This window comes from Triticum urartu, chromosome 1A, assembly GCF_056163025.1.
Source record: "Triticum urartu cultivar PI428250 chromosome 1A, HENAU_Tu73, whole genome shotgun sequence".
Taxonomy (NCBI): Eukaryota; Viridiplantae; Streptophyta; class Magnoliopsida; order Poales; family Poaceae; genus Triticum; species Triticum urartu.
In genome coordinates this window covers 300,323,949-300,348,234 of record NC_141873.1, presented here as the reverse complement: position 1 = coordinate 300,348,234, position 24,286 = coordinate 300,323,949, and the positions used below count along the sequence as shown (strand labels likewise).

At 47.0% G+C, this 24,286-nt stretch overlaps 1 protein-coding gene and 1 long non-coding RNA gene across 3 annotated transcripts; one reads left to right on the top strand and one right to left on the bottom strand.

Moving 5' to 3' along the window:
* The first annotated feature begins 5,154 nt into the window (after nucleotides 1-5,154).
* On the top strand, nucleotides 5,155-6,978 carry LOC147990947 (uncharacterized). Of its 2 annotated transcripts, XR_015601764.1 has the most exons (3): nucleotides 5,260-5,857; nucleotides 6,027-6,428; nucleotides 6,513-6,978. It is a non-coding gene; the product is annotated as an uncharacterized LOC147990947 (long non-coding RNA). The 2 variants fall into 2 exon arrangements; XR_015601763.1 differs by having other exon boundaries at nucleotides 5,155-6,428.
* Nucleotides 6,979-13,392: 6,414 nt separating this feature from the next.
* LOC147990946 (uncharacterized) lies at nucleotides 13,393-17,074 on the bottom strand. The gene is made up of 6 exons (XM_087538465.1): nucleotides 16,762-17,074; nucleotides 15,448-15,693; nucleotides 14,857-15,297; nucleotides 14,368-14,780; nucleotides 14,196-14,271; nucleotides 13,393-14,078 (listed from the first exon to the last, which is right to left on the bottom strand). Exons 1-6 carry the CDS (start codon nucleotides 17,072-17,074, stop codon nucleotides 13,393-13,395), a joined length of 2,175 nt encoding a protein of 724 aa, XP_087394591.1.
* Nucleotides 17,075-24,286: the final 7,212 nt, after the last annotated feature.

Below are 24,286 nucleotides of genomic sequence, written 5' to 3'. Positions count from 1 at the left end.
AGGAAGGCATGTTCACAGGAGGAACAATGAAATTGGAAGGGGCCCTAGATCATGCGCACATTGAAGGTGGGCCGGGCTCTCCTGCTATGCTGTGCAGCAGGGCCAACAACGTACTAATTTACAGTTTCGACCCAAAAAATCAAGTGTGCTTAGGACTACCAGCAGTACAGGGTTGGTTTCTTGTTCAAATTAAAACAAGCAGGACCTAACGCACCGAGCACACATTTAACCCACACGGAGAGGGAGGCAGGTAATAATTAGTGCTCAGGTGTGACGAATCAAAAGCATGCTGGAACAAAGCCTGAAAGCTTCATCTCACTAAGTGGAAATGCTCTATTTTTGCCTTGAAGAAATCCACAACTGCTTCATCTCACTAAGTGGAAATGCTTTGTAGTGAACTAAATTTCTTGTTATTACAACTAACAACTATTTCCACAGGTTCAGAACCATTTAATCCATAATGGTGGGCAAATGCATAAATATATTCCTGAAAGAGAAGTGGGTAGACAAAGTATTGTTGACGAGATTTATGTTTTTCTGAATACCCTTCGAATTTTTCCATTTGTATTTCTACTTGAACCTTCCCAAACTGAAATGCTGCTGCTGCCCTGTTTTTTTATCAAATTCTCTACCTCCTCCAGCGCCTCTCCGAGCTCCTTGTCCGGCAGAACCTGCAGAACAAGAACCCCATGAGCAAGAATCTGAAGAATACTGCTGAAAGAACAAGAACATGAAGAAAGTCACAATTAAGGTGATACTGATGAAAGTGCATTTTTCTGTGCTTTTGACATGATTATTTCAAGGAGCAAATGCTCAAGTTGAAACAGATTATTTTGGTATGGTACTTTATTTCCAGATGATCAACAAATGTCATGTTTTGATTCATGGATCATGCATATATATCCTGCCATTCCAACTGAAGTTAGACTAATGCAGCAAGACCATAAACATGTACTCCTGGTATACAACGGAGCATACGGCATACGGCGGAGCAAGCTAATGCTGCTACACTGCTGAATTAAACATTCTTTGCCTAAGATGTCTATGCATTAATGTAATGCATGAAAGTCACTACAAACAAGCAAATAGTCATATTTTTATGTAGTACTGATGTTATCAAGCAGGAAAGGAAAATAAGAGAAAAGAAACAACATTCATGGGAGTGGGAGATGCTTCTGATAATCTGATGCCAAAAAGAAATGAAGAAAATAATGATGTCTTTGTACATACGGCCATAAACCCCAATGATAGAGCGAGCATGAACACTGAACATGGAAAGCAAACAGTGCTCCGGCCTCCGGATCCAGTCAGAAAACAATCAAGGCATCACGTTCCCGAATCCTATCTCACCTGGTCATTATCAGTCCCTTTAATGTTCTGGATCAGGAGCAAGGTGTACTCCTCCCTTCCTTTTTATTTGCCCTAATCCCACTCCCCTTTTTTGAAAGGGGTTTTTCTTTTGGAATTGGAATTCTTATCCGAATAAGCAGATCCTTCAGTATCACTGCCATTTCTGTAGCATTCCTTAATGGTAGTGTTCTTTTTTCCTTATTGTGTGATCTGAATAAGCACATTCCCAAGGCTATAAGCTGCTTTAACTGAACATTTACATGCATCTGTTACTACTGGATAATCACCACATTACTACTACTGGTCACTACACTACATGGTCAGGTTTGAGAAGAGAGCCGGTGCGTTGCAACGGGAAAAATACCACACTCTCCTAACACAATAATTATGACTCGAGACCACAATATGTCCGTCCTTTATTTCAACGCATGGCGTCCCATCTGTGTTGCTACTTATCCTCCTCCCTATTCTCGTTGTGATCTCAATACTCACACAATCACAATACGTTTGAATGTTATCCATCCTAAGGCGAGAAAATCTACTTTATTTTATTGGATGTCCAGGCATATATGTTTCCGCCGTCTGTGTTGGCCTATGTAGTCTGTATGAGTATACGTTAAAAAAGTACAAACGGATGCAAATCCAACTTCAAGAAGAAGAAAAATTGTGTGCATGTAGATTTGGAGAAGCATACAAATGCATGTACTGCTATGAGAAAGATCTAACACAATCGGGATTCTTCTGTTGAAAATATTAATCGGGATCCTCATGCACCGTTGTCCCCTTCCAACCTTATCATCCTTGTCTCTCTCCCACGCACTTTATCAACTGTCCGTTCCGTTTCTCCTCCTTTTCCTGCCCTCGCCAAGGCAAGTCCATCCCGACCTCCCCCCACGGATGCGCCCGCTGGCCGTGATCCCGCCACGCCCCCTCCTCCCCTCCCCCCGCGTGTCGTGGTGGTGTAGCCCCTCTCCAACCTGTGGAGGTGGCTGGTGGCGATGGGGGCTGCAGGGCCGCGCTGCCGCGGTGTGCAGTGGCTCCGTTGGTAGCCAAGATCTGGCGGCCGGCCGGCCAGGGCCCGTTGCCGGCGAGCACAGCCTCCACCGCTCCATCCTCTCCTACTGCGCCCTTCGCCTCCTCGCGCGCCCGCTTCGCCTCCCCCCTACTTGCGTCGTGGAGGCGGCGTAGCCGCTGCTTTCGGCTCCACTGCTTGCGCCATGGAGTCGGCTGACGAGGGCCACAACGCCGCCCCACCACGAAGCTCGTGGACGAGCAAGGCCAGGGTTGCTCCCCTCCGTCCGGCCTCTCCTTTTCCCGGAGCAGGCCCTTCCCTTTGCTAGCGGGCCAATTTCTATCAGCATCATCCCAATTTCTTCCACATCTCTCTGGGTTCCATTGGGTTCCTTCGCTGCACACCTCTCTGGATTCGTTGCTCCGCTGATTTCCATTGCCTCTTGTTAGAATCATCAAGGCGCACGTATATGAACTGATGAAATTAATTTTGAAGTAGCGATGTCGGATTTTATAGAGAAAATCAACTGCTCTGCATCGTGTGTGGGAGACGGACATCGTGGGATTTTTTTCTCTTCCTGGTTGACTCTATACAGACTGCGGGTTGATTCTATAAAAAGCGAGGGGCTTTTCTACAAATTACCGGCGATTAGTACCACCTTGTATATAGAAAATAAATATAGACGTGTTGATGAGAAAAACTGAAAGCATAAATTAATAGGAAGAAGCATATTGTGACGATGAACCCACGGAGTCAATCCGTACTTTATTATTAGGGAAAGATTACCTGCAAGAAGAATGAAGAACAATCTCTTGGATTACAGTACACTCACATAATTATTGCTGTGGCCAAGAATAAAATGTTTAAACACTGAATTTACTCCAAGAAGTTAAACAATGGTTTAGAATATTGAAGTACAACAAGCATCAGAGATATCATCCTCCCACACTTGTTCCTTTGTTCTTAAGAAGATAAACATCATCATAGTACTCGAATTACAGAAAGTTCCAGAAATAATGACTGAAACTTGGAAGCTGGGTCACAATCAGGAGTAATTGTAGCAATGAGGAACTAGCAAAAAATACTGCACTCCTAATTACCTCTGAACATGGATTGATTACTCATCGAGGAGACGCAGAACGCTGCGGCCAGAGAAGCAGCAATGAAAATGAGACGGAGAATGTTGGGCATCAATTACTCTTAGGAGGATTTGGAACCACCACAGATTAAGTCGAGAAAGGGAAGCACCACGGATTAAGGCGAAATTACTCCATCTATCTGTCAGTGCACTCTCTAAGGGGATTTGGGGAGGGGGGGGGGGGGGTCTTTTGAAGGGAACGGCGAGGAAGAGGGCCGTCCGGTCACCGAGCTGCCTCACCGCCCGCTTCCGTGCCACCGCCCGCCATGGAGGACCTGCTCCTCCCCGCTGGCCGCCTTCGCCGCTACCGGATCCAGCACCGCCGCCAGATCAGCCAATTTGGACCCAAAAAATGAGCATTTTTGGAGCCAGGCAGATGCGTCGGGGGCAACGGTGGCCGAATGCGTAGGATGAAGCGGCGCTCGACGGGCATATGCGATGGCAGCAGCGCTCGCTCTGCCGGGGCATGCGGCGTCGTGCCGGCGCTGGGACGGCGGAGAAGTTCGGGGGGGGGGGGGGGGGGGGGGGGGGTGCGGGTGGAATGGTGGATGCGAGTTGACTGGGCGATGCGGCGATGAGAACTGATGATTATATTGACTGCTGGTTGTGTTCAGTCCCAAAAACTTCCAATTTTTTTTTTGTAGATTTACCACTAGCGACAGATATTTTGGAACGGAGGGAGTACTATTTTTCGCCGGAGCGGCCCGGGTCGACGGCGGCCTTGCGCTTGCCCGGCGCACAAATGCAGAGGAGGCGTGAGGGAAAGGACAGGGGCACGAGAAGAACGAGGAGGCGGCGTAGAAGGGTTCGTCACCGGCGTGGCAGTACTCTTCGGTCGGAGTGGCGCCCAAGGGCCGCGGGGCTGGAGGGATCAGGGCAACGGGCGCTCGCTCCTTTGTGTGTTGTGTGTCTGTTAGACGACGCGAGGGGAAGGAGAGGGTTCGAGGGGAGAGACGAGGGGAGTGGGGGATCGGTGGCATCGGCGGCGACTAGGGATAGTGAAGGGAACGGGAACAGAGACAATGTGTGCAATTTGTGTCGCAATGACAGTGTATTTTTTCTGAGAGCGTGCGTGTTTGCCAAGCCCAAAAAATCCATAAAACGTCCAAAAAAAACATCTGTTCAAATTTTTTTTAAAGAAATGTTAAAAATTCATAAAAAGTTAACTCTTCCTTGGAAAGTATTTCAATTTTATGCAAATGTTAACTTTTATTAAAAAAGAAAATTTTAATGTTTAACCTTATCGTCGATGTTTATGAAAACTAGATATAAAAAATGATGCACACTGGCAAATGAAGCAGGTTGTGCAAAAATCAGTTGCAGAAAAATATATATAAAAACGTTTTCAAAATTATATTATACAGAAAAATGCTATTACCCCTAAATACATTAGTACCCCTAAAAATGGATTCTTTGCAAGAAAAAACATCCGTTCAAAAATTGATCTTTTTCAGAGAAATGTTCAAATTTCATAAAAATGTTGACTATTCTTAAAAAAGTATTCCAATTTGTATGTTAACATTACCTTCTATTTTTAAAAAGAAAATTTTAACATTTAACATTATCTTTGACGTTTATTACAATTGGATATAAAATGGTTCATAATGGCACATGAAACATGTTTTATTTTTTTTCGCCCGGTGCAACGCACGGACATATGTTATAATACGCTTTTACAATTTATATGAAAAAAATTATAATATAAACGAGGTGATACTAATTTTAGAATCAACCCAATAGCCCGACCGTAAGTGAGAAAAAAATGTTTCGGTCCCGAGCGCCTTTGTCCCGAGCGAAGCGGCCGCAGTTCCTCTGTCCTCTCCTTCTGCCGTACGAGAAGGCAATAGCCCCGGCGCTAGGGTTCCTCCGCCGCCGCACTCCATTCCTCTGGCCTCCTCTCCCGGCAGTAGTCGCCGACCTCCCCCCTTCCCTTGCAGCCGCCGCCGTCGTAGTACCACGCCGTTGATAAATAGACTTGACGAAGCCCCTGCCGCCGGCTCCATGGAGCACACCGCCCACCGGTAGCTGCGATGGAGCGCCGGTGGACGCCATGATTGTGCGCGCCGTCGCCGCCTTCGTCGTCCCTTCTCCTTCCTGTTTCTAAGCTCGCCCTGGAGACGCGCTTCCTCGAGCTGCCGTAGCAGCCGCAAAAGCACCTCCTCTGCCATTGATGGAACGACACGGTGGCGGGACGACCGCGGCAAGATGTGCTGCACGCAGGAGTGAGAGGCGGGCCGTGGTGGCCGTGGCCAGCAGCATGCTACCGGCGCCAACTACCTATGTGCCATTGACGGTGCTACACGGGGGGATGAGCTTTCTGGTGCTGCTGCATATGCCGCTCCCTCCTGCTCCATCGAGTAAACATCCATCTCTCCCCCCTATCCATCTCCTATGATATATTTCTGCAATTCATGCCCTGATTTGTACTCAGTTGGTATGGAATGTCATTGATGTTGCCCAGATCTACAACATGACCCAATTGGGAACTGTCAGTTCTGAACTGAATATTTGTTCATATTCAAGCAGGGAAATTGGGGTAGTTTACAGTTTCATGATCTGTATTGTCAGCTGTAAGGATAACAAGAGTGCGCACCTTATTTTCTCTATGGAATTTGGCGTCTCATGTCAGATGGATGTGCTTATACAATGTAAATATCTGGACATACGTACTTGTGGAATATTATAACTCGGGGATGAGAAGATGGACCGGGCAATAGCGGAATTCTCGACAAGATGATTCAGTTCAGATTTAGCATGCCCATTAGATCCGGAAAAACATGAGATGTCTCCTGCAAATTTGACTACGCGGCGTTGATGTAGCATGTCGGCTGGGTCGCCGGGACAAAGAGGAGGCTCGCGCACCGCGCCTTCGTCGACGCCATCAAACACTTGATCGGCTGGGGCGCTAGCCAGATCATGCCTTTTCTGGTAATGTGTTAACTGTCTCACTATCAAAAAATTTGCTTAGTCTTATCTCTGTCGCATCGCTGAATGGTTGGTTGCAATCATAAGAAATGCAGGCATATTCTGGCAAAGATGGCGTTTGTGATCAAGCTGAGCACTTCGATGCTTCTGAAAGTGCAGAAATGGAGATTTGCATTTACTGTTTGCTAGATTTGCATTAGCCTTGGAGGGAAAGAAAAAGGAGGAGAAACAATGATTACATGATAAAGAGAACAGCTTGGTCGCAGTGAGCATGATGAGCTAATTAAGGAAACTGATTTACTCAAATTAAGTTTGCTGAGATAGAACATGTATGCATATTTATGAGATATTTAATTATGTGTGATGCATCTAAGCTGCAGATTTCAGGTAGCCTTTCGTAAGTAGAGGAGCTTAAATTCTTTGGATCACTGACACTGACATTTGTATTTTAATGATGATAGATAGATATCTCACTACTGGGTTTGTATAGATGCAATCCTCGAGCATGATAATTGTGGTACATTGTACATCATAGAGATGTCTCATGTGAGTAGTGAATTGGCTATTTTTTTTCTCTTAATTTTTTTGTTGAGGAATCCTATTTTCTCAATATACACCATATATGAAATTTATCATCTACACTTCTCTTTATCCTACTAACTTGAGTTTGTTGCAAAGGAAGTATAGAATATAAAATTGCTAAGAGGTCATGTCATTATGATGTGGACTCGCTTGTATAAATTTGAACAACGTATTTGAATTTATGTGTTTACTATTATTTGTCCATCCTGTCTCCACCGCCCCTATCACCGCGAGGAAGCTAGGAAGACGACGCCAAGCTAGGCAGCGGCGCTAGGCTGTACGTCGAGCCTCCGTCAGCCGCCTCCCTCCTCTGTTTTGATCGGCTCTACTCCAACTTCGACCTACCACTGGTGCCCCGCCTCGACCTGCTCTACCCCGATCTAGATCTGCACCTCCCCGAGCTCCACTCCATGGCACTCCTCCGCCAGACCCCGTCCAACCTTGTAAGTCAACTTACGTGTGGAGGAGCCTAGCACAACTAGCTATTTTCATGCTTGATAGTTCCTCTTCTGAAGATATGAATTAACTTTCTGAACCTATGCACAAGACATCAAGTATTAACTAGATTTCTTTGCATGAGTTAACTTTCTAAACCAATGCTTATGGCATCAAGTATTACCTAGAGTTCTTTTCTTAAGTTGTTGTCCATACAAGAATGTGTGTGTATCATTTGGTTCAGATTCCAGCAGCAAGAACACATTGTTTTTTGTAGATGTGTAACATTTTTCTTATGAATATATGGTCTTCCATCAGTAACAACATTTTCAATCTAATGGCCATAGCACACTCATGCATCAGGATGATGTACACCACGTGGGTATTAATACAAAAAAGGTGAATGGCGATAATGATATCCAAAGATATACTAGGCCGGATCAATTTATTTTTCTCTGGAATTATTTCTTAGGTATGTGGTGACGCCCCCGATTCAATCGTACACTAATCATACACGCAAACGTGTACGATCAAGATCAGGGACTCACGGGAAGATATCACAACACAACTCTACAAATAAAATAAGTCATACAAGCATCATATTACAAGCCAGGGGCCTCGAGGGCTCGAAAACAAGAGCTCGATCATAGACGAGTCAGCGGAAGCAACAATATCTGAGTACAGACATAAGTTAAACAAGTTTGCCTTAAGAAGGCTATCACAAACTGGGATACAGATCGAAAGAGGTGCAGGCCTCCTGCCTGGGATCCTCCTAAACTACTCCTGGTCGTCGACAGCGGGCTGCACGTAGTAGTAGGCACCTCCCGAGTAGTAGTAGTCGTCGTCGACGGTGGCGTCTGGCTCCTGGGCTCCAACGTCTGGTCGCAGCAATCGGGTATAGAAAGGGGGGAACAAAGCAACCGTGAGTACTCATCCAAAGTACTCGCAAGCAAAGAGCTACACTACATATGTATGCATTGGTATCAAATGGAATAAGGGTATCATATGTGGACTGAACTGCAGAATGCCGGAATAAGAGGGGGATAACTAGTACTATCGAAGTCTACGCTTCTGGTAACCTCCATCTTGCAGCATGAGAAGAGAATAGATGGTAAGTTCACCAAGTAGCAACGTGTAGCATAATCCTAACCGATGATCCTTCCTCGTCGCCCTGTGAGAGAGCGATCACCGGTTGTATCTGGCACTTGAAAGGGTGTGTTTTATTAAGTATCCGGTTCTAGTTGTCATAAGGTCAAGGTACAACTCCAAGTCGTCCTGTTACCGAAGATCACGGCTATTCGAATAGATTAACTTCCCTGCAGGGGTGCACCACATAACCCAACACGCTCGATCCCATTTGGCCGAGCACACTTTTCTGGGTCATGCCCGGCCTCGGAAGATCAACACGTCGCAGCCCTACCTAGGCACAACAGAGAGGTCAGCACGCCGGTCTAAATCCTATGGCGCAGGGGTCTGGGTCCATCGCCCTTTGCACACCTGCACGTTGCGAACGCGGCCGGAAGCAGACCTAGCCTAGCAGGCGTTCCAGTCCAATCCGGCACGCGCCGCTCAGTCGCTGACGTCACGAAGGCTTCGGCTGATACCACGACGTCGAGTGCCCATAACTGTCCCCGCGTAGATGGTTAGTGCGTATAGGCCAGTGGCCAGACTCAGATCAAATACCAAGATCTCGTTAAACGTGTTAAGTATCCGCGAACGCCGACCAGGGCCAGGCCCACCTCTCTCCTAGGTGGTCTCAACCTGCCCTGTCGTTCTGCCTCAAAGTAACAGTCGGGGGCCGTCGGGAACCTAGGCCCACCACTACCTGGATGGAGCCACCTGCCCTTCAGCCCCCATCTCCAAACAGTATCACCGGTAATGTAACAGTGTAAAGTATATAGCATAAGCCCGTGATCACCTCCCGAAATGATCACGGCCCAGTAGTATAGCATGGCAGACGGACAAGAGTGTAGGGCCACTGATGATAATCTAGCATCCTATACTAAGCATTTAGGATTGCAAGTAAGGTATCAACAGTTGTAGCAGCAATGACAGGCTATGCATCAGAATAGGATTAACGGAAAGCAGTAACATGCTACACTACTCTAATGCAAGCAGTATAGAGAAGAGTAGGCGATATCTGGTGATCAAGGGGGGGCTTGCCTGGTTGCTCTGGCAAGGAGGGGTCGTCAACACCGTAGTCGATCGGGGGTACCGGCAGCGGTCTCGGGGTCTACCGGAAAGAAGTAACGGAGGGGGGCACAACAAATAATAGAGCAAACAAAGCAACACAAAGCATAACATGGCAATGCGCGGTGTTAGGGGTGACCTAACGAAGTATGAGGTGATACCGGTGAAGGGGGGAAACATCCGGGAAAATATCTGATGTTTCGCTTTTTCGGACAGATGAATCGGAGGGGGAAAGTTGCGTGTTCGCTACGCTAGGGATGCGTGGCGGACGAATGGGTTGCGTATCCGGATTCGTCTCGTCGTTCTGAGCAACTTTCATGTACAAAGTTTTTCCATCCGAGCTACTGTTTATTTTATATTAATTTTAAAAGATTTAAATCATTTTAGGATTTATTTAATTATTTAAATTCAACATTATCCAGAACAGTGCACGCCGACGTCAGCATGATGTCAACATGACATCAGCAGTTGACCGCTAACCCGGTCAACCTGACAGGTGGGTCCCACCTGTCGGTGACACATTTTAATTAATCATTTTTAATTAACTTAATCAGGATTAATTAGGGGTGGGCCCCACTGTCTCATTTTTGGTGTGCTGCTAGCTCTTTTAATTAAGAGCACAATGCAAAAAGAATCAATTCATTTGGACTTATGGTTAAAAAGTTGTGACTGTTTGAAGCTCTTTGGAATAATTTGAATTTGAATTAAATCAAACAGAACTGGGGGCGACGTCGAAGGCGTAAACCCCGCAGGGCGCCTCCACTCGTACCGCTTCGGGCACGGTCGGAGTGGATGACAGCGAGCCCCGCCAGTCAGGTGAGAGGGAGGGGGAGAGGGAAATAGAGTACGGCAAAGCTTCGTCGGAGCTCACGTCGATGAGGAGGGCGTCTTGGCCCGAGCAAAAGGGATGGATCGAAAGAGAAGACGAAGGCGCACCTGCCCGTACCCGTAGATTAGCTAGGGATGGTCGGACTGTGTCAGAACAGGCCTCTCCAGCGGCAAAAAAGAGCGGAGGTCGTCAGAGTTGGGGATGACGGCGGCCAGAGGCTACACCAGTGGCCCCAACTGGGTCGGACGGCACCACTGAAGCACGGCGGAGGCTCTGGAAGAGTGGACCGAGCTTGGGAGGGCCTGGAGCTGCGGGGGCGACCCGTGGGGATCGCCGGCGAGCTCGAGCTCGGGGACGTCGGACCGAGGCCTGCCCGGCCGGGCTACGGCTTCCTACTGGTTTGTGGAGTGTGTGAGAGGGCTTGGTGATGCTCGAGAGGGTTGGGGAGGGCTGTATTTATAGCCGAGCGAGGTGAGGGGTTCGGGCTCCACCGGAGGACACCTGAACACGACGCCCGACAAAGAACAGCGTCGGTGAGCGACGGGGAAGGTGACGTAGCTCACGTGGGCACTGTGAGCGGGCGGAGACGAGCACATGAACGAGGGGGTGGCGACGAACATAGTGCGTGGCGCACTGTTGGGTTGGCCGGACCGCGCCCGTGCTCGCTGCGGCGAGCTCCGGCGTCGGCGAGCGCCAGGAGGGAGTTGAGGGAGTAGAGACGGAGATGGTGGCGTGGTTTGGCGAGGTGCGGTGGGTGGGGAAGCGAGCACGCGCCGAACAGAGTGCTCGGCGGCACTCAGAGCGCGGCGACTAGCGGGTTGGCACCGTACACACGCGTGGTCACCGCGTGAACTCCAGCATAGAGCCACGGTTGGCCCCAATTTCATGTCTGGCGTGTAGTCCTTAGTGTTTTGGGTAGAACCAATGCTTGGAGCCGAGCTTAGGTGCAGTAAGATGGATTTTCACTTCAAGGTAAGTTTCTAGGCAGTGACTTTGAGAGCTTACTGTGGCCAAAATACTAAGAGTTGGGAGCTGAGCTTTGGAGGTTAGCAATCATCTAGGAGGGTAGTGATGCACAAGAAAATTCAGCAGCACTGGAGCAAGTAAAATGGTAGTTGCTGTAGAAACTACCATTTCTGTCCAGAACAGAAAACATTTTCTGTAGCAAAAATATTCGAAAAAGTGATGCAATATTTTTGCTCAGGAAGGTGTCCTAGGGTTCAAAGAATATTTGTGAATTTTCTAAGATTTTTGTGGGCAAGAAAAAATGGGGTTGCTTTGGAGCACAAGTGGCTGGTTAGGGTTTTAGAGGAAAAAATGAACATTTTTCATTTAAGAAAAATATTCCTGATATTGTTTTAAGGTTGATCAGGGAAGAAATGATGGCTAGAGAGAGAAATGAGTCACTTGGGTGAAAGTCAAGGTGGTGCCCAAGTGTTTAAGTCCAACTGAAGAGATTCAAAACCCTAAATTCAAATCAAAGCCAAATAAAATCAGAAAAAGAAGAGAGGGCAAAAACCAGGCTGTCACAAACCTCCCCCACTTAGGATGAATCTCGTCCTCGAGATTCGGTTGCTCGGGAAAACAATTCTGGATAATGTGCCTTTAGAAATTCTTCTCGTTCCCAAGTGGCTTCTGCCTCTGTGTGATGCTCCCACTGAACCTTGTAAAACCTTCTTGTTTTACTATGAGTGACCCTTTCCATCTCATCCAAAATTCTGAACGGCCTCTCTTCATAGGTTAAATCCTTAGCCAACTCTATTTCTGTCATAGCAGTCTTTTTCTCGGGCGGCGATATACATCGCCTCAACTATCAGACATGGAATACATTGTGCACTTCTGACAATTCTGGGGGCAGTTCCAACTTGTATGCGACAGTACCCACCTTGGACATAACTGGGAATGGACCAATAAACCTAGGTGCCAATTTTCCGTGAGTCTGGAATCTCTTGACTCCTTTCATAGGAGTGACTCGGAGGTATACATGTTCTCCAGGTTCAAAACTAATTTGTCAGTGCTTTGCATCATAATAACTCTTCTGTCGAGATTTAGCCAATTGCAATCTGTCTCGGATTTCCTTGACTTGCTTTTCAGCTTCCATCATGAGATCCGTTTCGAAAATACGGCTATCTCTAGTTTGAGACCAATTCAACGGAGTGCGGCACTTACGACCATACAAAGCCTCATAGGGTGACATCTTTAGACTGGTCTGGAAGCTATTGTTGTAGGAGAACTCGGCATACGGCAGACAGTCTTCCCATTTCGGTCCTTGGGCCAAGGCATAGGCTCGAAGCATATCTTCAAGTATTTGATTTACACGCTCAGTCTATCCATCGGTCTGAGGATGATAAGCGGTACTATATTTTAGCGCTATCCCCAAGGCTTCGTGGAGACGTGACCACAAAGCGGAGGTAAAAAGTGACCCCCGGTCAGAAGTGATTGTTCGTGGTACTCCATGCAGACTGACTATTCTGGACACATACAGTTGTGCAAGCTGATCGGCTCGGTATGTGGTTTTGATGGGGATAAAATGAGCTACCTTGGTTAAGGTGTCCACTATGACCCATACTGCGTCATTGCCTCGCTGAGTCTTTGGTAGCCCCGTGACAAAATCCATGCAAACATCACCCCACTTCCATTATGAAACGGGCAATGGTTGGAGGAGTCCAGCTGGTTTCTGATGTTCTGCCTTCACTTTGTTGCATATGTCGCAACAGGCCCCAAAATAGGCAATGTCCTTCATTCCATCCCACCAGAATATTTTTCGAAGGTCTTCGTACATTTTAGTACCTCTGGGGTGAATAGAATATGAAGATTCGTGTGCTTCTGACAATATTCTCTTCCTTAAATCTTCTTGCCTGGGTACACAAATCCTTCCACGGAATCGCAGTGTACCTTGCTAATCCTTAGAAAAATTTGAGGTCTGTCCTGCTAGCACACGCCTGGCATGTTCTTGTAAGACTGTGTCATTTGGTTGGGCCTTGCGGATTCTTCCTCGAGGGTAGGAGTAACTTCCATAATATTAGCAAGACCAGCACCAACTATGCCCAGGTTGAGCTGAACAATTTCTTTTTGAAGTTCAGGAGGCAAAGATTCCATTATAGTATTCAGGCTAACAGGCTTTCGACTGAGTGCATCGGCAACCACGTTGGCCTTACCCGGGTGGTAATTAATTCCCAGATCATAGTCCTTGACTAACTCAAGCCATCTTCGTTGATGGAGATTTAAATCTGGCTGAGTAAATATGTACTTGAGACTTTTGTGGTCGGTAAATATTTGGCACCTCTTCCCAATGAGGTAGTGCCTCCAAATTTTTAGAGCATGAACCACCGTGGCTAATTCCAGATCATGAGTAGGATAGTTTCCTTCATGGGGTCGTAGCTGTCGCGATGCATATGCTACCACCTTGCCATCTTGCATAAGTACGCATCCAAGGCCCTGTCTGGAAGCGTCACAGTACACATCAAAGCTGCGGTAGATGTCTGGAAGAGTCAACACTGGTGCTGTTGTCAACCGGATTTTCAGCTCATTGAAACTTTTCTCACAATCCTCAGTCCATTTAAACTTCTTATCTTTCTTGAGCAATTCCATCATTGGTTTGGCAATCTTGGAGAAACCTTCAATGAAACGACAGTAGTATACAGCTAATCCAAGGAAACTCCGGATTTGGGATACTGTTGTGGGCGCCAACCAATGGAGCACGTCTTTTACTTTGCTTGGGTCCATAGCTATACCTTCTGCAGACAGCACATGCCCAAGAAATCCAACTCGCTTGAGCCAAAACTCACATTTACTGAATTTGGCGTACAACTGATGGTCGCGAAGTCATTGTAATACGGCACTGAGGTGTCCTTTGTGCTCTTCTTCACCCTTTGAGTATATGAGTATGTCATCGATCAAGACCACCACAAATTTATCTAGGAAGTCCATGAACACCTTGTTCATCATATGCATGAAGAAAGCAGGGGCATTGGTGAGGCCGAAGGACATAACAGTATATTCATAAAGACCGTACCGTGTAGTGAATGCGGTCTTAGGAATATCTTCCTTTTTAATCTTGAGTTGGTGGTATCCTGTCCTTAAATCAATCTTGGAGAATACCTTTGCCCCACTGAGTTGACCAAACAGATCATCGATCCTGGGCAGTGGATATTTGTTTTTGATGGTGACATCATTCAGCTGATGGTAATCCACACACATACGGAGACTACCATCTTTCTTATCCACGAATATAGCAGGTGATCCCCATGGTGAAGAGCTGGGACGGATATATCCTTTCTGGAGCATCTCGTCAAGATGTTTCTTTAGCTCCACCAATTCTGATGAAGGCATCCGTTAATACTTCTTGTATAACGATGCGGTCCCAGGCACAAGATCTATTAACAGAAAACATACCAATGACGACTTCAGGGTTCTCTTGGGCTTCATCTGCGGAGAGGTGATGGACCTGCCCAGTGATGTTTTGCTGGATAGGGCATGACCCCATAAAGTTGACTTGAGGCCTGAATGGAGCATTAGTCTTGCCGTTCTTGGGACACTGTCTGGCATAATGTCCGGTTTGCCCACAGCTGAAACAAGAATTGTTGCGCTGGCACTCTTCTCGCACCGGGTTGGTCACGACATTCTTGACTTGTGTAGTGGTTTTGTTAAAATTCTGTTGCAAATTGGGCTTGCACTCTACCTGAGTATGCTGCCAGGTACGAGCCTTTTGCACTGGCTGCACTTCCTTCCTTGGCTCGAACTTGCGCTTGTGATCGTTATTTGCAGACTTATTGTCATGTATAAGCTTGTGCTCCCTTTCAGCAATGAGAGCCTTGTTTACCAGAGTTTGGAAATCTGGGAAGTCAAACATACTGAGGGTGCGTCAGAGATGCTAGTTTAATCCCCCAAGAAACCTGTCAATCTTTCTTTCTTCGGTGGCCACATCATGAAGAGAGTAACGAGCCAAATGATTGAACTTATGCAAATATTCACTCACAGACTAACTTCCTTGGAGGAGCGCGAGGAATTCACGCTGCTTGATCTTCATAATTCCCGTGGGAATATGGTATTTACGAAACTGATCCTTGAATTTTGTCCAGGTGATTCCTTCATCAGCAGGCCACATGGCTTTTGCATTTTCCCACCATATGGCGGCAGCGCCTTCAAGATAATGAGTTGCAAATGGAACCTTGTCATCCTCTTCAGTACGAGCAATCTCAAGTTTCTTCTCAATGGTTCGCAACCAGTCGTCTGCGTCCAAGGGATCAATAACCTGACTGAAACTGGGAGGCTTGGTTCTCTAAAAATCTGACAGCTTGGAGTGATGACCGTTCTGATTTCCATTCTGTCCAACCATAGCTTGCACACTCCTTAATATTTCAATCAAATCATTATTCCTCCTTTCCTCAAACATGCGCAGAATTTGCTCGGTGGAGGGCGGATTTGGTGGTGGAGGCGGTGGTGGAATATATGGCTCGGGGGAGTGTCCTGCCTGTCATGCGGAGCGGCGAAAAGGGACATCCTCACAAGCGGCACTACTGCTGCCTCCCCGCGTCATCCTATTGTTTGTTTTTCCCAAGACAACGCATCCGAGATGAGCAACATCCAAAATAGTGGAGAAAAGCCAGCGACAAAACCTGAAAGAAAACGAAATACGAATGAAGCACATTGAATAAAAGAAAGTTCCAACATAATTATACATAGACTCGTACATAAAAGATAAATGACATGATAAGTTCGACTACTCTCATACATAGAACGGAACATCATGACTTGTACGACTATATCCGTACATCAACCTGATAATCGCGGATACTCGAGTGCTCTAAAGCTCTACTGGTGCTGCGGGGTCCTCTCCTGAAGCGGACTCGGATCCTGAACTGACGACGTTAACCGAAACCTCCGAGTTAAAGGTAACACGACGACGTTGCCTCAAGGGCTCTCCCCCCGTAGCAGGTGCACGATGAGGCTGGAGCATCGGGGCTACTAGGGTAGTGAGAAGGGAAACCCACTTAGCAGGAGCACTGAGAGGATTCACGGTCGAGGTGCCCGAGCTACTCGGAGGAGTAACCGGTGAAATAGGTGAACTAGAGCCGGAGGGAATATAAGGAGTAAATCCCGTGGACGATGGAGTAGTGGAATCTCTAGTAGCGGCTAAAGCAGTACGAGCACGAGTCAGCTCTCGAGCCAGCTCGTGAATCATAAGATAGCTAGTAGTGATATAACGAGAAAGGTGGCTAGCAGTACTATCAGACTCTAGATCAACGATAGGAAAACGGACACAACCATTGTCGTGCAGGGAAAGATAGTCGTGGAAACCTGGGTGGTTCTGCATTCGGACCTCGTTATAACGCAGCTCGATGAGGACCTCAAATGCAGCAAACTGGACAGCGTGAGAAGCGGTAGAAGCGAAACCGCTCCTGGAGGTACGAATATAAGTGCTGGAAGATGAACTGGTGCGCACAATGACCACTGCATGATACTCATACACCGAGTCTCCTAGACACTCCCGGTACACACGATAGACTGGATCGTCACCAAGGGGGTACAGCCGACGCCACACATTACGGAGGAGACGCGACAACGTGTACGACATCAGCTGCAACTGGCACGAATACAGCACCGAAGCCATCTACACCCATAGCCATTAGTAGGTTAGCATAACAAAATAAACGAGCATATGCAATGCAACGACCAGCTACAATCACTACTGGCACTCAACTTATACCCTGACTAATGTCCAGTTAACACGTTGGCAGCCTAGCGTGTCCTATAGTCAGCGCGGCTCTGATACCAAATGTTGTGGCACCCAGGCTCAGAGCAACCGGTTTACCTTGCATTGCCAGCCCAGAGATCTTGTCTTCTGGCAATACACAACATCTTGGTATAGAAAGAAACCGCTTTATTGATGCTAGCGGAACATAGTTCATATTACAACAAGTTGCGAGGCCAAGCGGCACACACGGTGCGGCTGAACAATATGTACATTATTTAGTGAACATAAAGGGGCCTCGATCATGACAACTACGCGGCAGCGGAACGACGACGAAGCGGGACTCCATAGCACAAGGACACCGATGTGGATACGATCTAGACTCGGACAGCACTCCTTTCCAATAAAACTTTCTTGAAAGCTGGCATGACACGCCAGGTCTCACAACAAGCATAAACATAATGACAAACAATATCATGGTAATTACCCAATTGAATCATTAATGCAAAATCATACTTGGGATGCAGTGATCATGATCTCGTGACTTAAGTCCCTTGGACTTGCTTACCAAACGGTGATCCCTCTTGGACCACAAACTGACCAACATCTTGGTCTTTAATCGGGTTACCTCATAACCAAACAGTGGTCGTACTCGGATCACAAACTGACCAACAACTTGGCCTCCAGCATCAAGATGATTTCTCAACCATCCTCTCTTCAACAGTGCAAGGTTATTATCTTAGTGTGCAAAATTATTTAAACGTTGATCCATGGTGTGACCTACTTTCAAGCTTGTCCGTAACCATGTACTCGGCTATCGATAGATTTAATACACTTTGCAGAGGTAGCGCACTGTACCCACACCACGGAACCCATGGCCTCGCACTCCCATTTGGGTGGACCAACGACATTCCGACAGAACCCCTCCATTGCCATGACACTCTCCCGGCCACTCCGACTCACTCCCCACTGGGCTAAGTCATGGGTGGCCCCGTTCCTACCAAAGACACCAAAGGCCATCGTCGTGGCAAACATAAACGGTCCCAAACGGGGACAAGGTACCATAACAACAACGGGCACACAAGGTTATGTCTTCTTACCGGGCCAGAGTAACGCACACCCATAACCTTCCCTCGTTGGAGGCACCGACCAGAGGCATGACAATAGGCCGAATAAAGGCCTTCACACAAAGGCAAATGTGGTTGCACTGGGGAAAATCTTGATTTAGTGGCACCATGACCCGATCAAGGATATGTTCAAGTTGAATTATTATTAGGTTCAACTTAAAGTGAAAGTAACCGGTGTCATGATATGCCATGATAATGCAACACTAATATACATGCACCACATATCATCGGAAATAACTGGATCAACCCAATACTAAGCATAGATCTCAATAACTCACAACACCTCTCTGGTTATGTTTATTTAACAAATTAACCATGACAATACCTTAGCATAATTCTTTTCTCACTCAAGAAAATATTAAGCCAACTAATTCCTTTTTCATAAACATATTACTTCTTCATAATCAAATATTACTTCTAATGACTTAAACTAACTTAGTTAGTTGTAAACTTTTGTATACTAAACATATCAACTTAAACAAGCATCCAACAGAATATTTTTTTAGTGAATTAAATGCATGGATTAAATCATTTGTTCAAGTTGAAAAATCATAAATATTGCAATGGCACCATGAAAATGTTGTTGTGGCTTGCCTTAGTGCAGATGAGGGTCACACTCCTCCTAGTGATCCTCAAGACAAGCTTCACCTTCTGGAAACAATTATAAACACAAAAAGAAAATATCAAGAACCATTCTGAAATTCACCAGAAAATCTAGACAGCAGAGAAAAATCTCATTTTTGGTGTGCTGCTAGATCTTTTCATGAAGAACACAATGCAAAAAGAATCAATTCATTTGGACTTATGGTTAAAAAGTTGTGACTATTTGAAGCTCTCTGGAATAATTTGAATTTGAATTAAATCAAACAGAACTGGGGGCGACGTCGAATGCGTAAACCCCGCGGGGCGCCTCCACTCGTACCGCTTCGGGCGCGGCCGGAGTGGCTGACAGCGGGCCCCGCCAGTCAGGTGAGAGGGAGGGGAGAGGGAAATAGAGTATGGCGGAGCTTCACCGGAGCTCACGCCGGCGAGGAGGGCATCTTGGCCCGAGCTAAAGGGATGGATCGAAAGAGAAGACGAAGGCACACGTGCCTGTACCCGTAGATTAGCTAGGGTGGTTGGACAACATCGGAACGGGCCTCTCCAGTGGCAACAGAGAGTGGAGGTCGTCGGAGTTGGGGATGACGGCGACCAAAGGCTGCCCCAGTGGCCCCAACCGGGTCGGACGACACCACTGAAGCACGACGGAGGCTCTGGAAGAGTGGACCGAGCTTGGGAGGGGCTGGAGCTGCGGGGGCGACCCGAGGGGATCACTGGCGAGCTCGAGCTCGGGGACGGCCGCTCAAGGCCTGCCCGGCCGGGCTACGGCTTCCTACTAGTTTTGTGGAGTGTGTGAGAGGGCTTGGTGATGCTCGAGAGGGCTGGGGAGGGCTGTATTTATAGCTGAGCAAGGTGAGAGGTTCAGGCTCCGCTGGAGGACACCTGGACACGGCACCCGGCGACGAACAGCGTCAGTGAGTGAGGGGGAAGGCGACACAGCTCACGCGGGCACTGTGAGCGGGCAGAGACGAACACAGGAACGAGGGGGTGGCGACGAACATAGTGCGCGGTGCACTATTGGGTTCGCCGGACCGCGCCTGTGCTCGCTGTGGCAAGCTCCGGCGTCGGCGAGCGCCATGAGGGAGTTAAGGGAGTAGAGACAAAGATGGTGGCGCGGTTTGGCGTGGTGCGGCGGGCGGGGAAGCGAGCACGCGCCGAACAGAGCGCTCAGCGGCACTCAGAGCGCGGCGACTAGCGGGTTGGCACCATGCACACGCGTGGTCACCGCGTGAACTTCGGCATAGAGCCACGGTTGGCCCCAATTTCTTGTCTGGCATGTAGTCCTTAGTGTTTTGGGTAGAACCAATGCTTGGAGCCGAGCTCAGGTGCAGTAAGATGGATTTTCACTTCAAGGTAAGTTTCTGGGCAGTAACTTTGAGAGCTTACTGTGGTCAAAATACTAAGGGTTGGGAGCTGAGCTTTGGAGGTTAGCAACCATCTAGGAGGTTAGTGATGCACAAGAAAATTTAGTAGCATTGGAGCAAGTAAAATGGTAGTTGCTGAAGAAACTACCATTTCTGTCCAGAACAGAAAACATTTTCTGTAGCAAAAATATTCGAAAAAGTGATGCAATATTTTTGCTCAGGAAGGTGTCCTAGGGTTCAAAGAATATATTTGAATTTTCTCAGATTTTTGTGGGCAAGAAAAATTGGGGTTGCTCTGGAGCACAAGTGGCTGGTTAGGGTTTTAGAGGGAAAATGAATATTTTTCATTTAAGAAAAATATTCCTGATATTGTTTTAAGGTTGATCAGGGAAGAAATGATGGCTAGAGAGAGAAATGAGTCACTTGGGTGAAAGTCAAGGTGGTGCCCAAGTGTTTAAGTCCAACTAAAGAGATTCAAAACCCTAAATTCAAATCAAAGCCAAATAAAATTAGAAAAAGAAGAGAGGGCAAAAACCACGCTGTCACACCTGTGAACCTTCACAATCTAGTAAGTATATTGTAGGACTGTTATTTGACACTCACTTTGCCGCGCTACGCGACCAGTGTGAGTGTCTGCATCCAGTACCGCATCCTATAATTTGGTGGATGCCAAGTTGAAAAAGGTTACCGATGAGTGGCCATAAGCTGGAGGCATCTCTTTTTTTCTTTCGATTGGGCAATAAGCTGGAGAGTGTCTTGGGCTGCCTCTAGCACAAGGCCCTCCAGTACGAAACACGGGCAACCGACTGGGCCGATACAAAAGCCTATCCATCTTAAAGCCCATTTGTTTTTGTTTTTTGCGAGGAGAAGCCCATATTTCTTGAAGAGGGGGCGATCCCAGAAAAACCCTCCTTCCTCCTCGCTTCCACTTATACTGCAGCTCGCTCTCCTGCTTCCGTCTCGCCCCAATCCCCCCCACTCCCCATCTTCCTCACTTGTCCAGAAAACCCCCGCTCACCTTCTTCCTCACTCGTACAAAAAACACCTGCTCCTCTTCTTCCACTCGTACAGAAAACCCCAGCCCTCCTTCTTCCCCACTCGCACTACCACTAGGCTCTTCCCTGGCTACTCTGCTCAACCCCATGAGCTCGGCGCGACGCCCGCAAGGAAAATGGAGTCGGCAGGCTCCAGCACCAAGAAAATGAGGCTCCCGTCAGCGGCGACGCCGGTTGTTGATCCCGCACCCGGCAGCGCGGGGAGAAGCGGCGAGCCCCCCCCCCCACCCACCTGGATCTGAGGAACCGGTAGAATCTCTGATGGACCGCATCAGCAATCTCTCGGACGTCATCCTCGAGGAGATCATCTCGCTTCTCCCCACTAAGGATTTTTGCCCCACACAAATCCTCTCAACTCAGTGGCACCCGATATGGCGCACCGCGCCCCTCAATCTCAACTGTCATCAGATTTCTTTCCTTCCTGAATTTGATCTCCCCAGAGCCATCGTCTCCTCTCACCAGCAGGGCCCTGCTCAACGCCTTTGCTTCCCGACACGCTACCTGCTGTCCATACCCTACACGGTGGACGCTTGGCTGACATCCCCTGAATTCAGAAAACTCTAGCAGTTTGAGTTCTACCATTACCATGAAAGTTTCGTACCACGAACACACCAAGAATTTTTGCCCACACCACCGTTGTCCATCTCGCAGTTTTCCTCCTCTCTCCACACCGCCGCCGTCGCCCAGTGCCATGTACCACACGATCTGGTACAAATGCTTCGACTCCCACTGCTAAAAAAACTTCCGCTTGTGGTGGTTTATCTGTCCGAGGCCTCACTGCACAGCATCATCCACTCCAGTTGCCCTACCCTCGAGCGCTTGTTGATTGTTTTGGGAATAGAAATTCCTATCAGTTATCTCCAAATAAAGTCGCCTCACCTTAAAAGCATTGGAATTTGTTTTGAAGGACAACAGCTCATCATCGAAGATGCCCCTTCACTTCAAAGGTTGCTCCTTGATGATTGTTATAAACCTTCGCAAATAACTGTCGTCTCTGCACCCAAACTGGAGACCTTGGGTGTAATTCGTGATCCGTTTAATGATCATAGGAAGTTGGTGTTTGGCTCCTCACTTTTTCAGGTACCATATATTATCACCTACACATTTGTAATCATAACCTGCATTTTTCATTTGTGCGCATAAGTTTTATATCATCTTGGAGTACACTTTGGGTACTAATATTATGTTATATGCTTAATGAAGAGTTCGTCCATGGATAGCCTATCAATGCTACTGGATTCTGTCAAGATCTTATATATCGGAATGTTTAGTTTTGATCTGAACATAATTGTTGGTTTGCTCCGATGCTTTCGATCTCTGGAGAATTTATATATAGAGGTGATGATTCAATGCACATTGAAAGCCCGTATATATTGTACTAGAATTAACCGTTCAGATGTCGCTATTTCGACATACTCTTTTTCAGACCTTAACTGTTTTCAATCTTCATGTCTACTTAGGAACTGCTACCACATGGAGAAAAACGTATAACCAATCGGTGGCGCAATAAGCACCAGGATTTTCTCAGTTCTCACGACATTCGTTTGAGGACAATAATGATGGATGGATATGCATCCAACCAGGCAAACAGAAGCTTTGTCACATTCTTCCTGTTGAATGCGAGGTTACTATTGTCCATGAGGCTTAAGTTTTTCGTAAAGAGATTTCTCACGGAAAAACATGTTGAACAGCAAAAAAAGAAGTTCCAGGTGGACAAATGGGCTTCTGAACATGATCGGCTTCTATTTACAACAACTTGTAGTTATCTGATACGTCTCCAATGTATCTATAATTTTTGATTGCTCCATGCTATTATATTATCTATTTTGGATGTCAATGGGCTATATTTTACACTTTTATATCATTTTTGGGACTACCCTACTAACTAGAGGCCCGGCCCAAATTGATGTTTTTTGCCTATTTTAGGATTTTGAAGAAAAGGAATATCAAACGGAGTCCAAACGGAATGAAACCTTCGGGAACGTGATTTTCTCAACAAATGTGATCCATGAGACTTGGAGTGGGCGTCAAGAAACAACGGAGGAAGCCACGAGGCAGGGGGGCGCGCCTACACCCCTGGGTGCGCCCTCCACCCTCGTGGGCCCCCCATTTCTCCACCGACATACTTCTTCCTCCTATATATATCCATGTATGCCCCAAACATCCAGGAGCACCACGAAAACCTAATTCCACTGCCACAACCTTCTGTACCCGAGAGATCCCATCTTGGGGCCTTTTCCGGAGCTCCGTCGGAGGGGGCATTGATCACGGAGGGCCTCTACATCAACTCCATGGACTCTCTGGTGATGTGTGAGTAGTTTACTTCAGACCTACGGGTCCATAGTTATTAGCTAGATGGCTTCTTCTCTCTCTTTGGATCTCAATACAAAGTTCTCCTCGATCTTCTTGGAGACCTACTTGATGTAATCTTCTTTTGCGGTGTGTTTGTCGAGATCCGATGAATTGTGGGTTTATGATCCAGTTTATCTATGAACAACACTTGATTCTCCTCTGAATTCTTTTATGTATGATTGGTTTATCTTTGCAAGTCTCTTCGAATTATTAGTTTGGTTTGGCCTACTAGATCGATCTTTCTTGCAATGGGAGAAGTGCTTAGCTTTGGGTTCAATCTTGCGGTGTCCTTTCCCAGTGACAGCAGGGGTAGCAAGGCACGTATTGTATTGTTGCCATCAAGGATAACAAGATGGGGTTTATATCATATTGCATGAGTTTATCCCTCTACATCATGTCATCTTCCTTAAAGCATTACTCTGTTCTTATGAACTTAATACTTTAGATGCATGCTGGATAGCAGTCGATGTGTGGAGTAATAGTAGTAGATGCAGAATCGTTTCGGTCTACTTGTATCGGACGTGATGCCTATATACATGATCATACCTAGATATTCTCATAACTATGCTCAACTCTATCAATTGCTCGACAGTAATTCGTTTACCCACCATAATACTTATGCTCTTGAGAGAA

Excerpts from the sequence above, each read along its gene's own strand:
- LOC147990946 (XM_087538465.1), bottom strand. The coding sequence starts at position 17,074 with ATGGCTTCGGTGCTGTATTCGTGCCAGTTGCAGCTGATGTCGTACACG. Across the intron at positions 15,694-16,761 it reads CCGAATGCAGAACCACCCAG|ACGACTGGTTGCGAACCATT; the intron begins GTTTCCACGACT and ends CCTTGGACGCAG. Across the intron at positions 14,781-14,856 it reads GAACCCTGAAGTCGTCATTG|AATTGGTGGAGCTAAAGAAA; the intron begins GTATGTTTTCTG and ends TGCCTTCATCAG.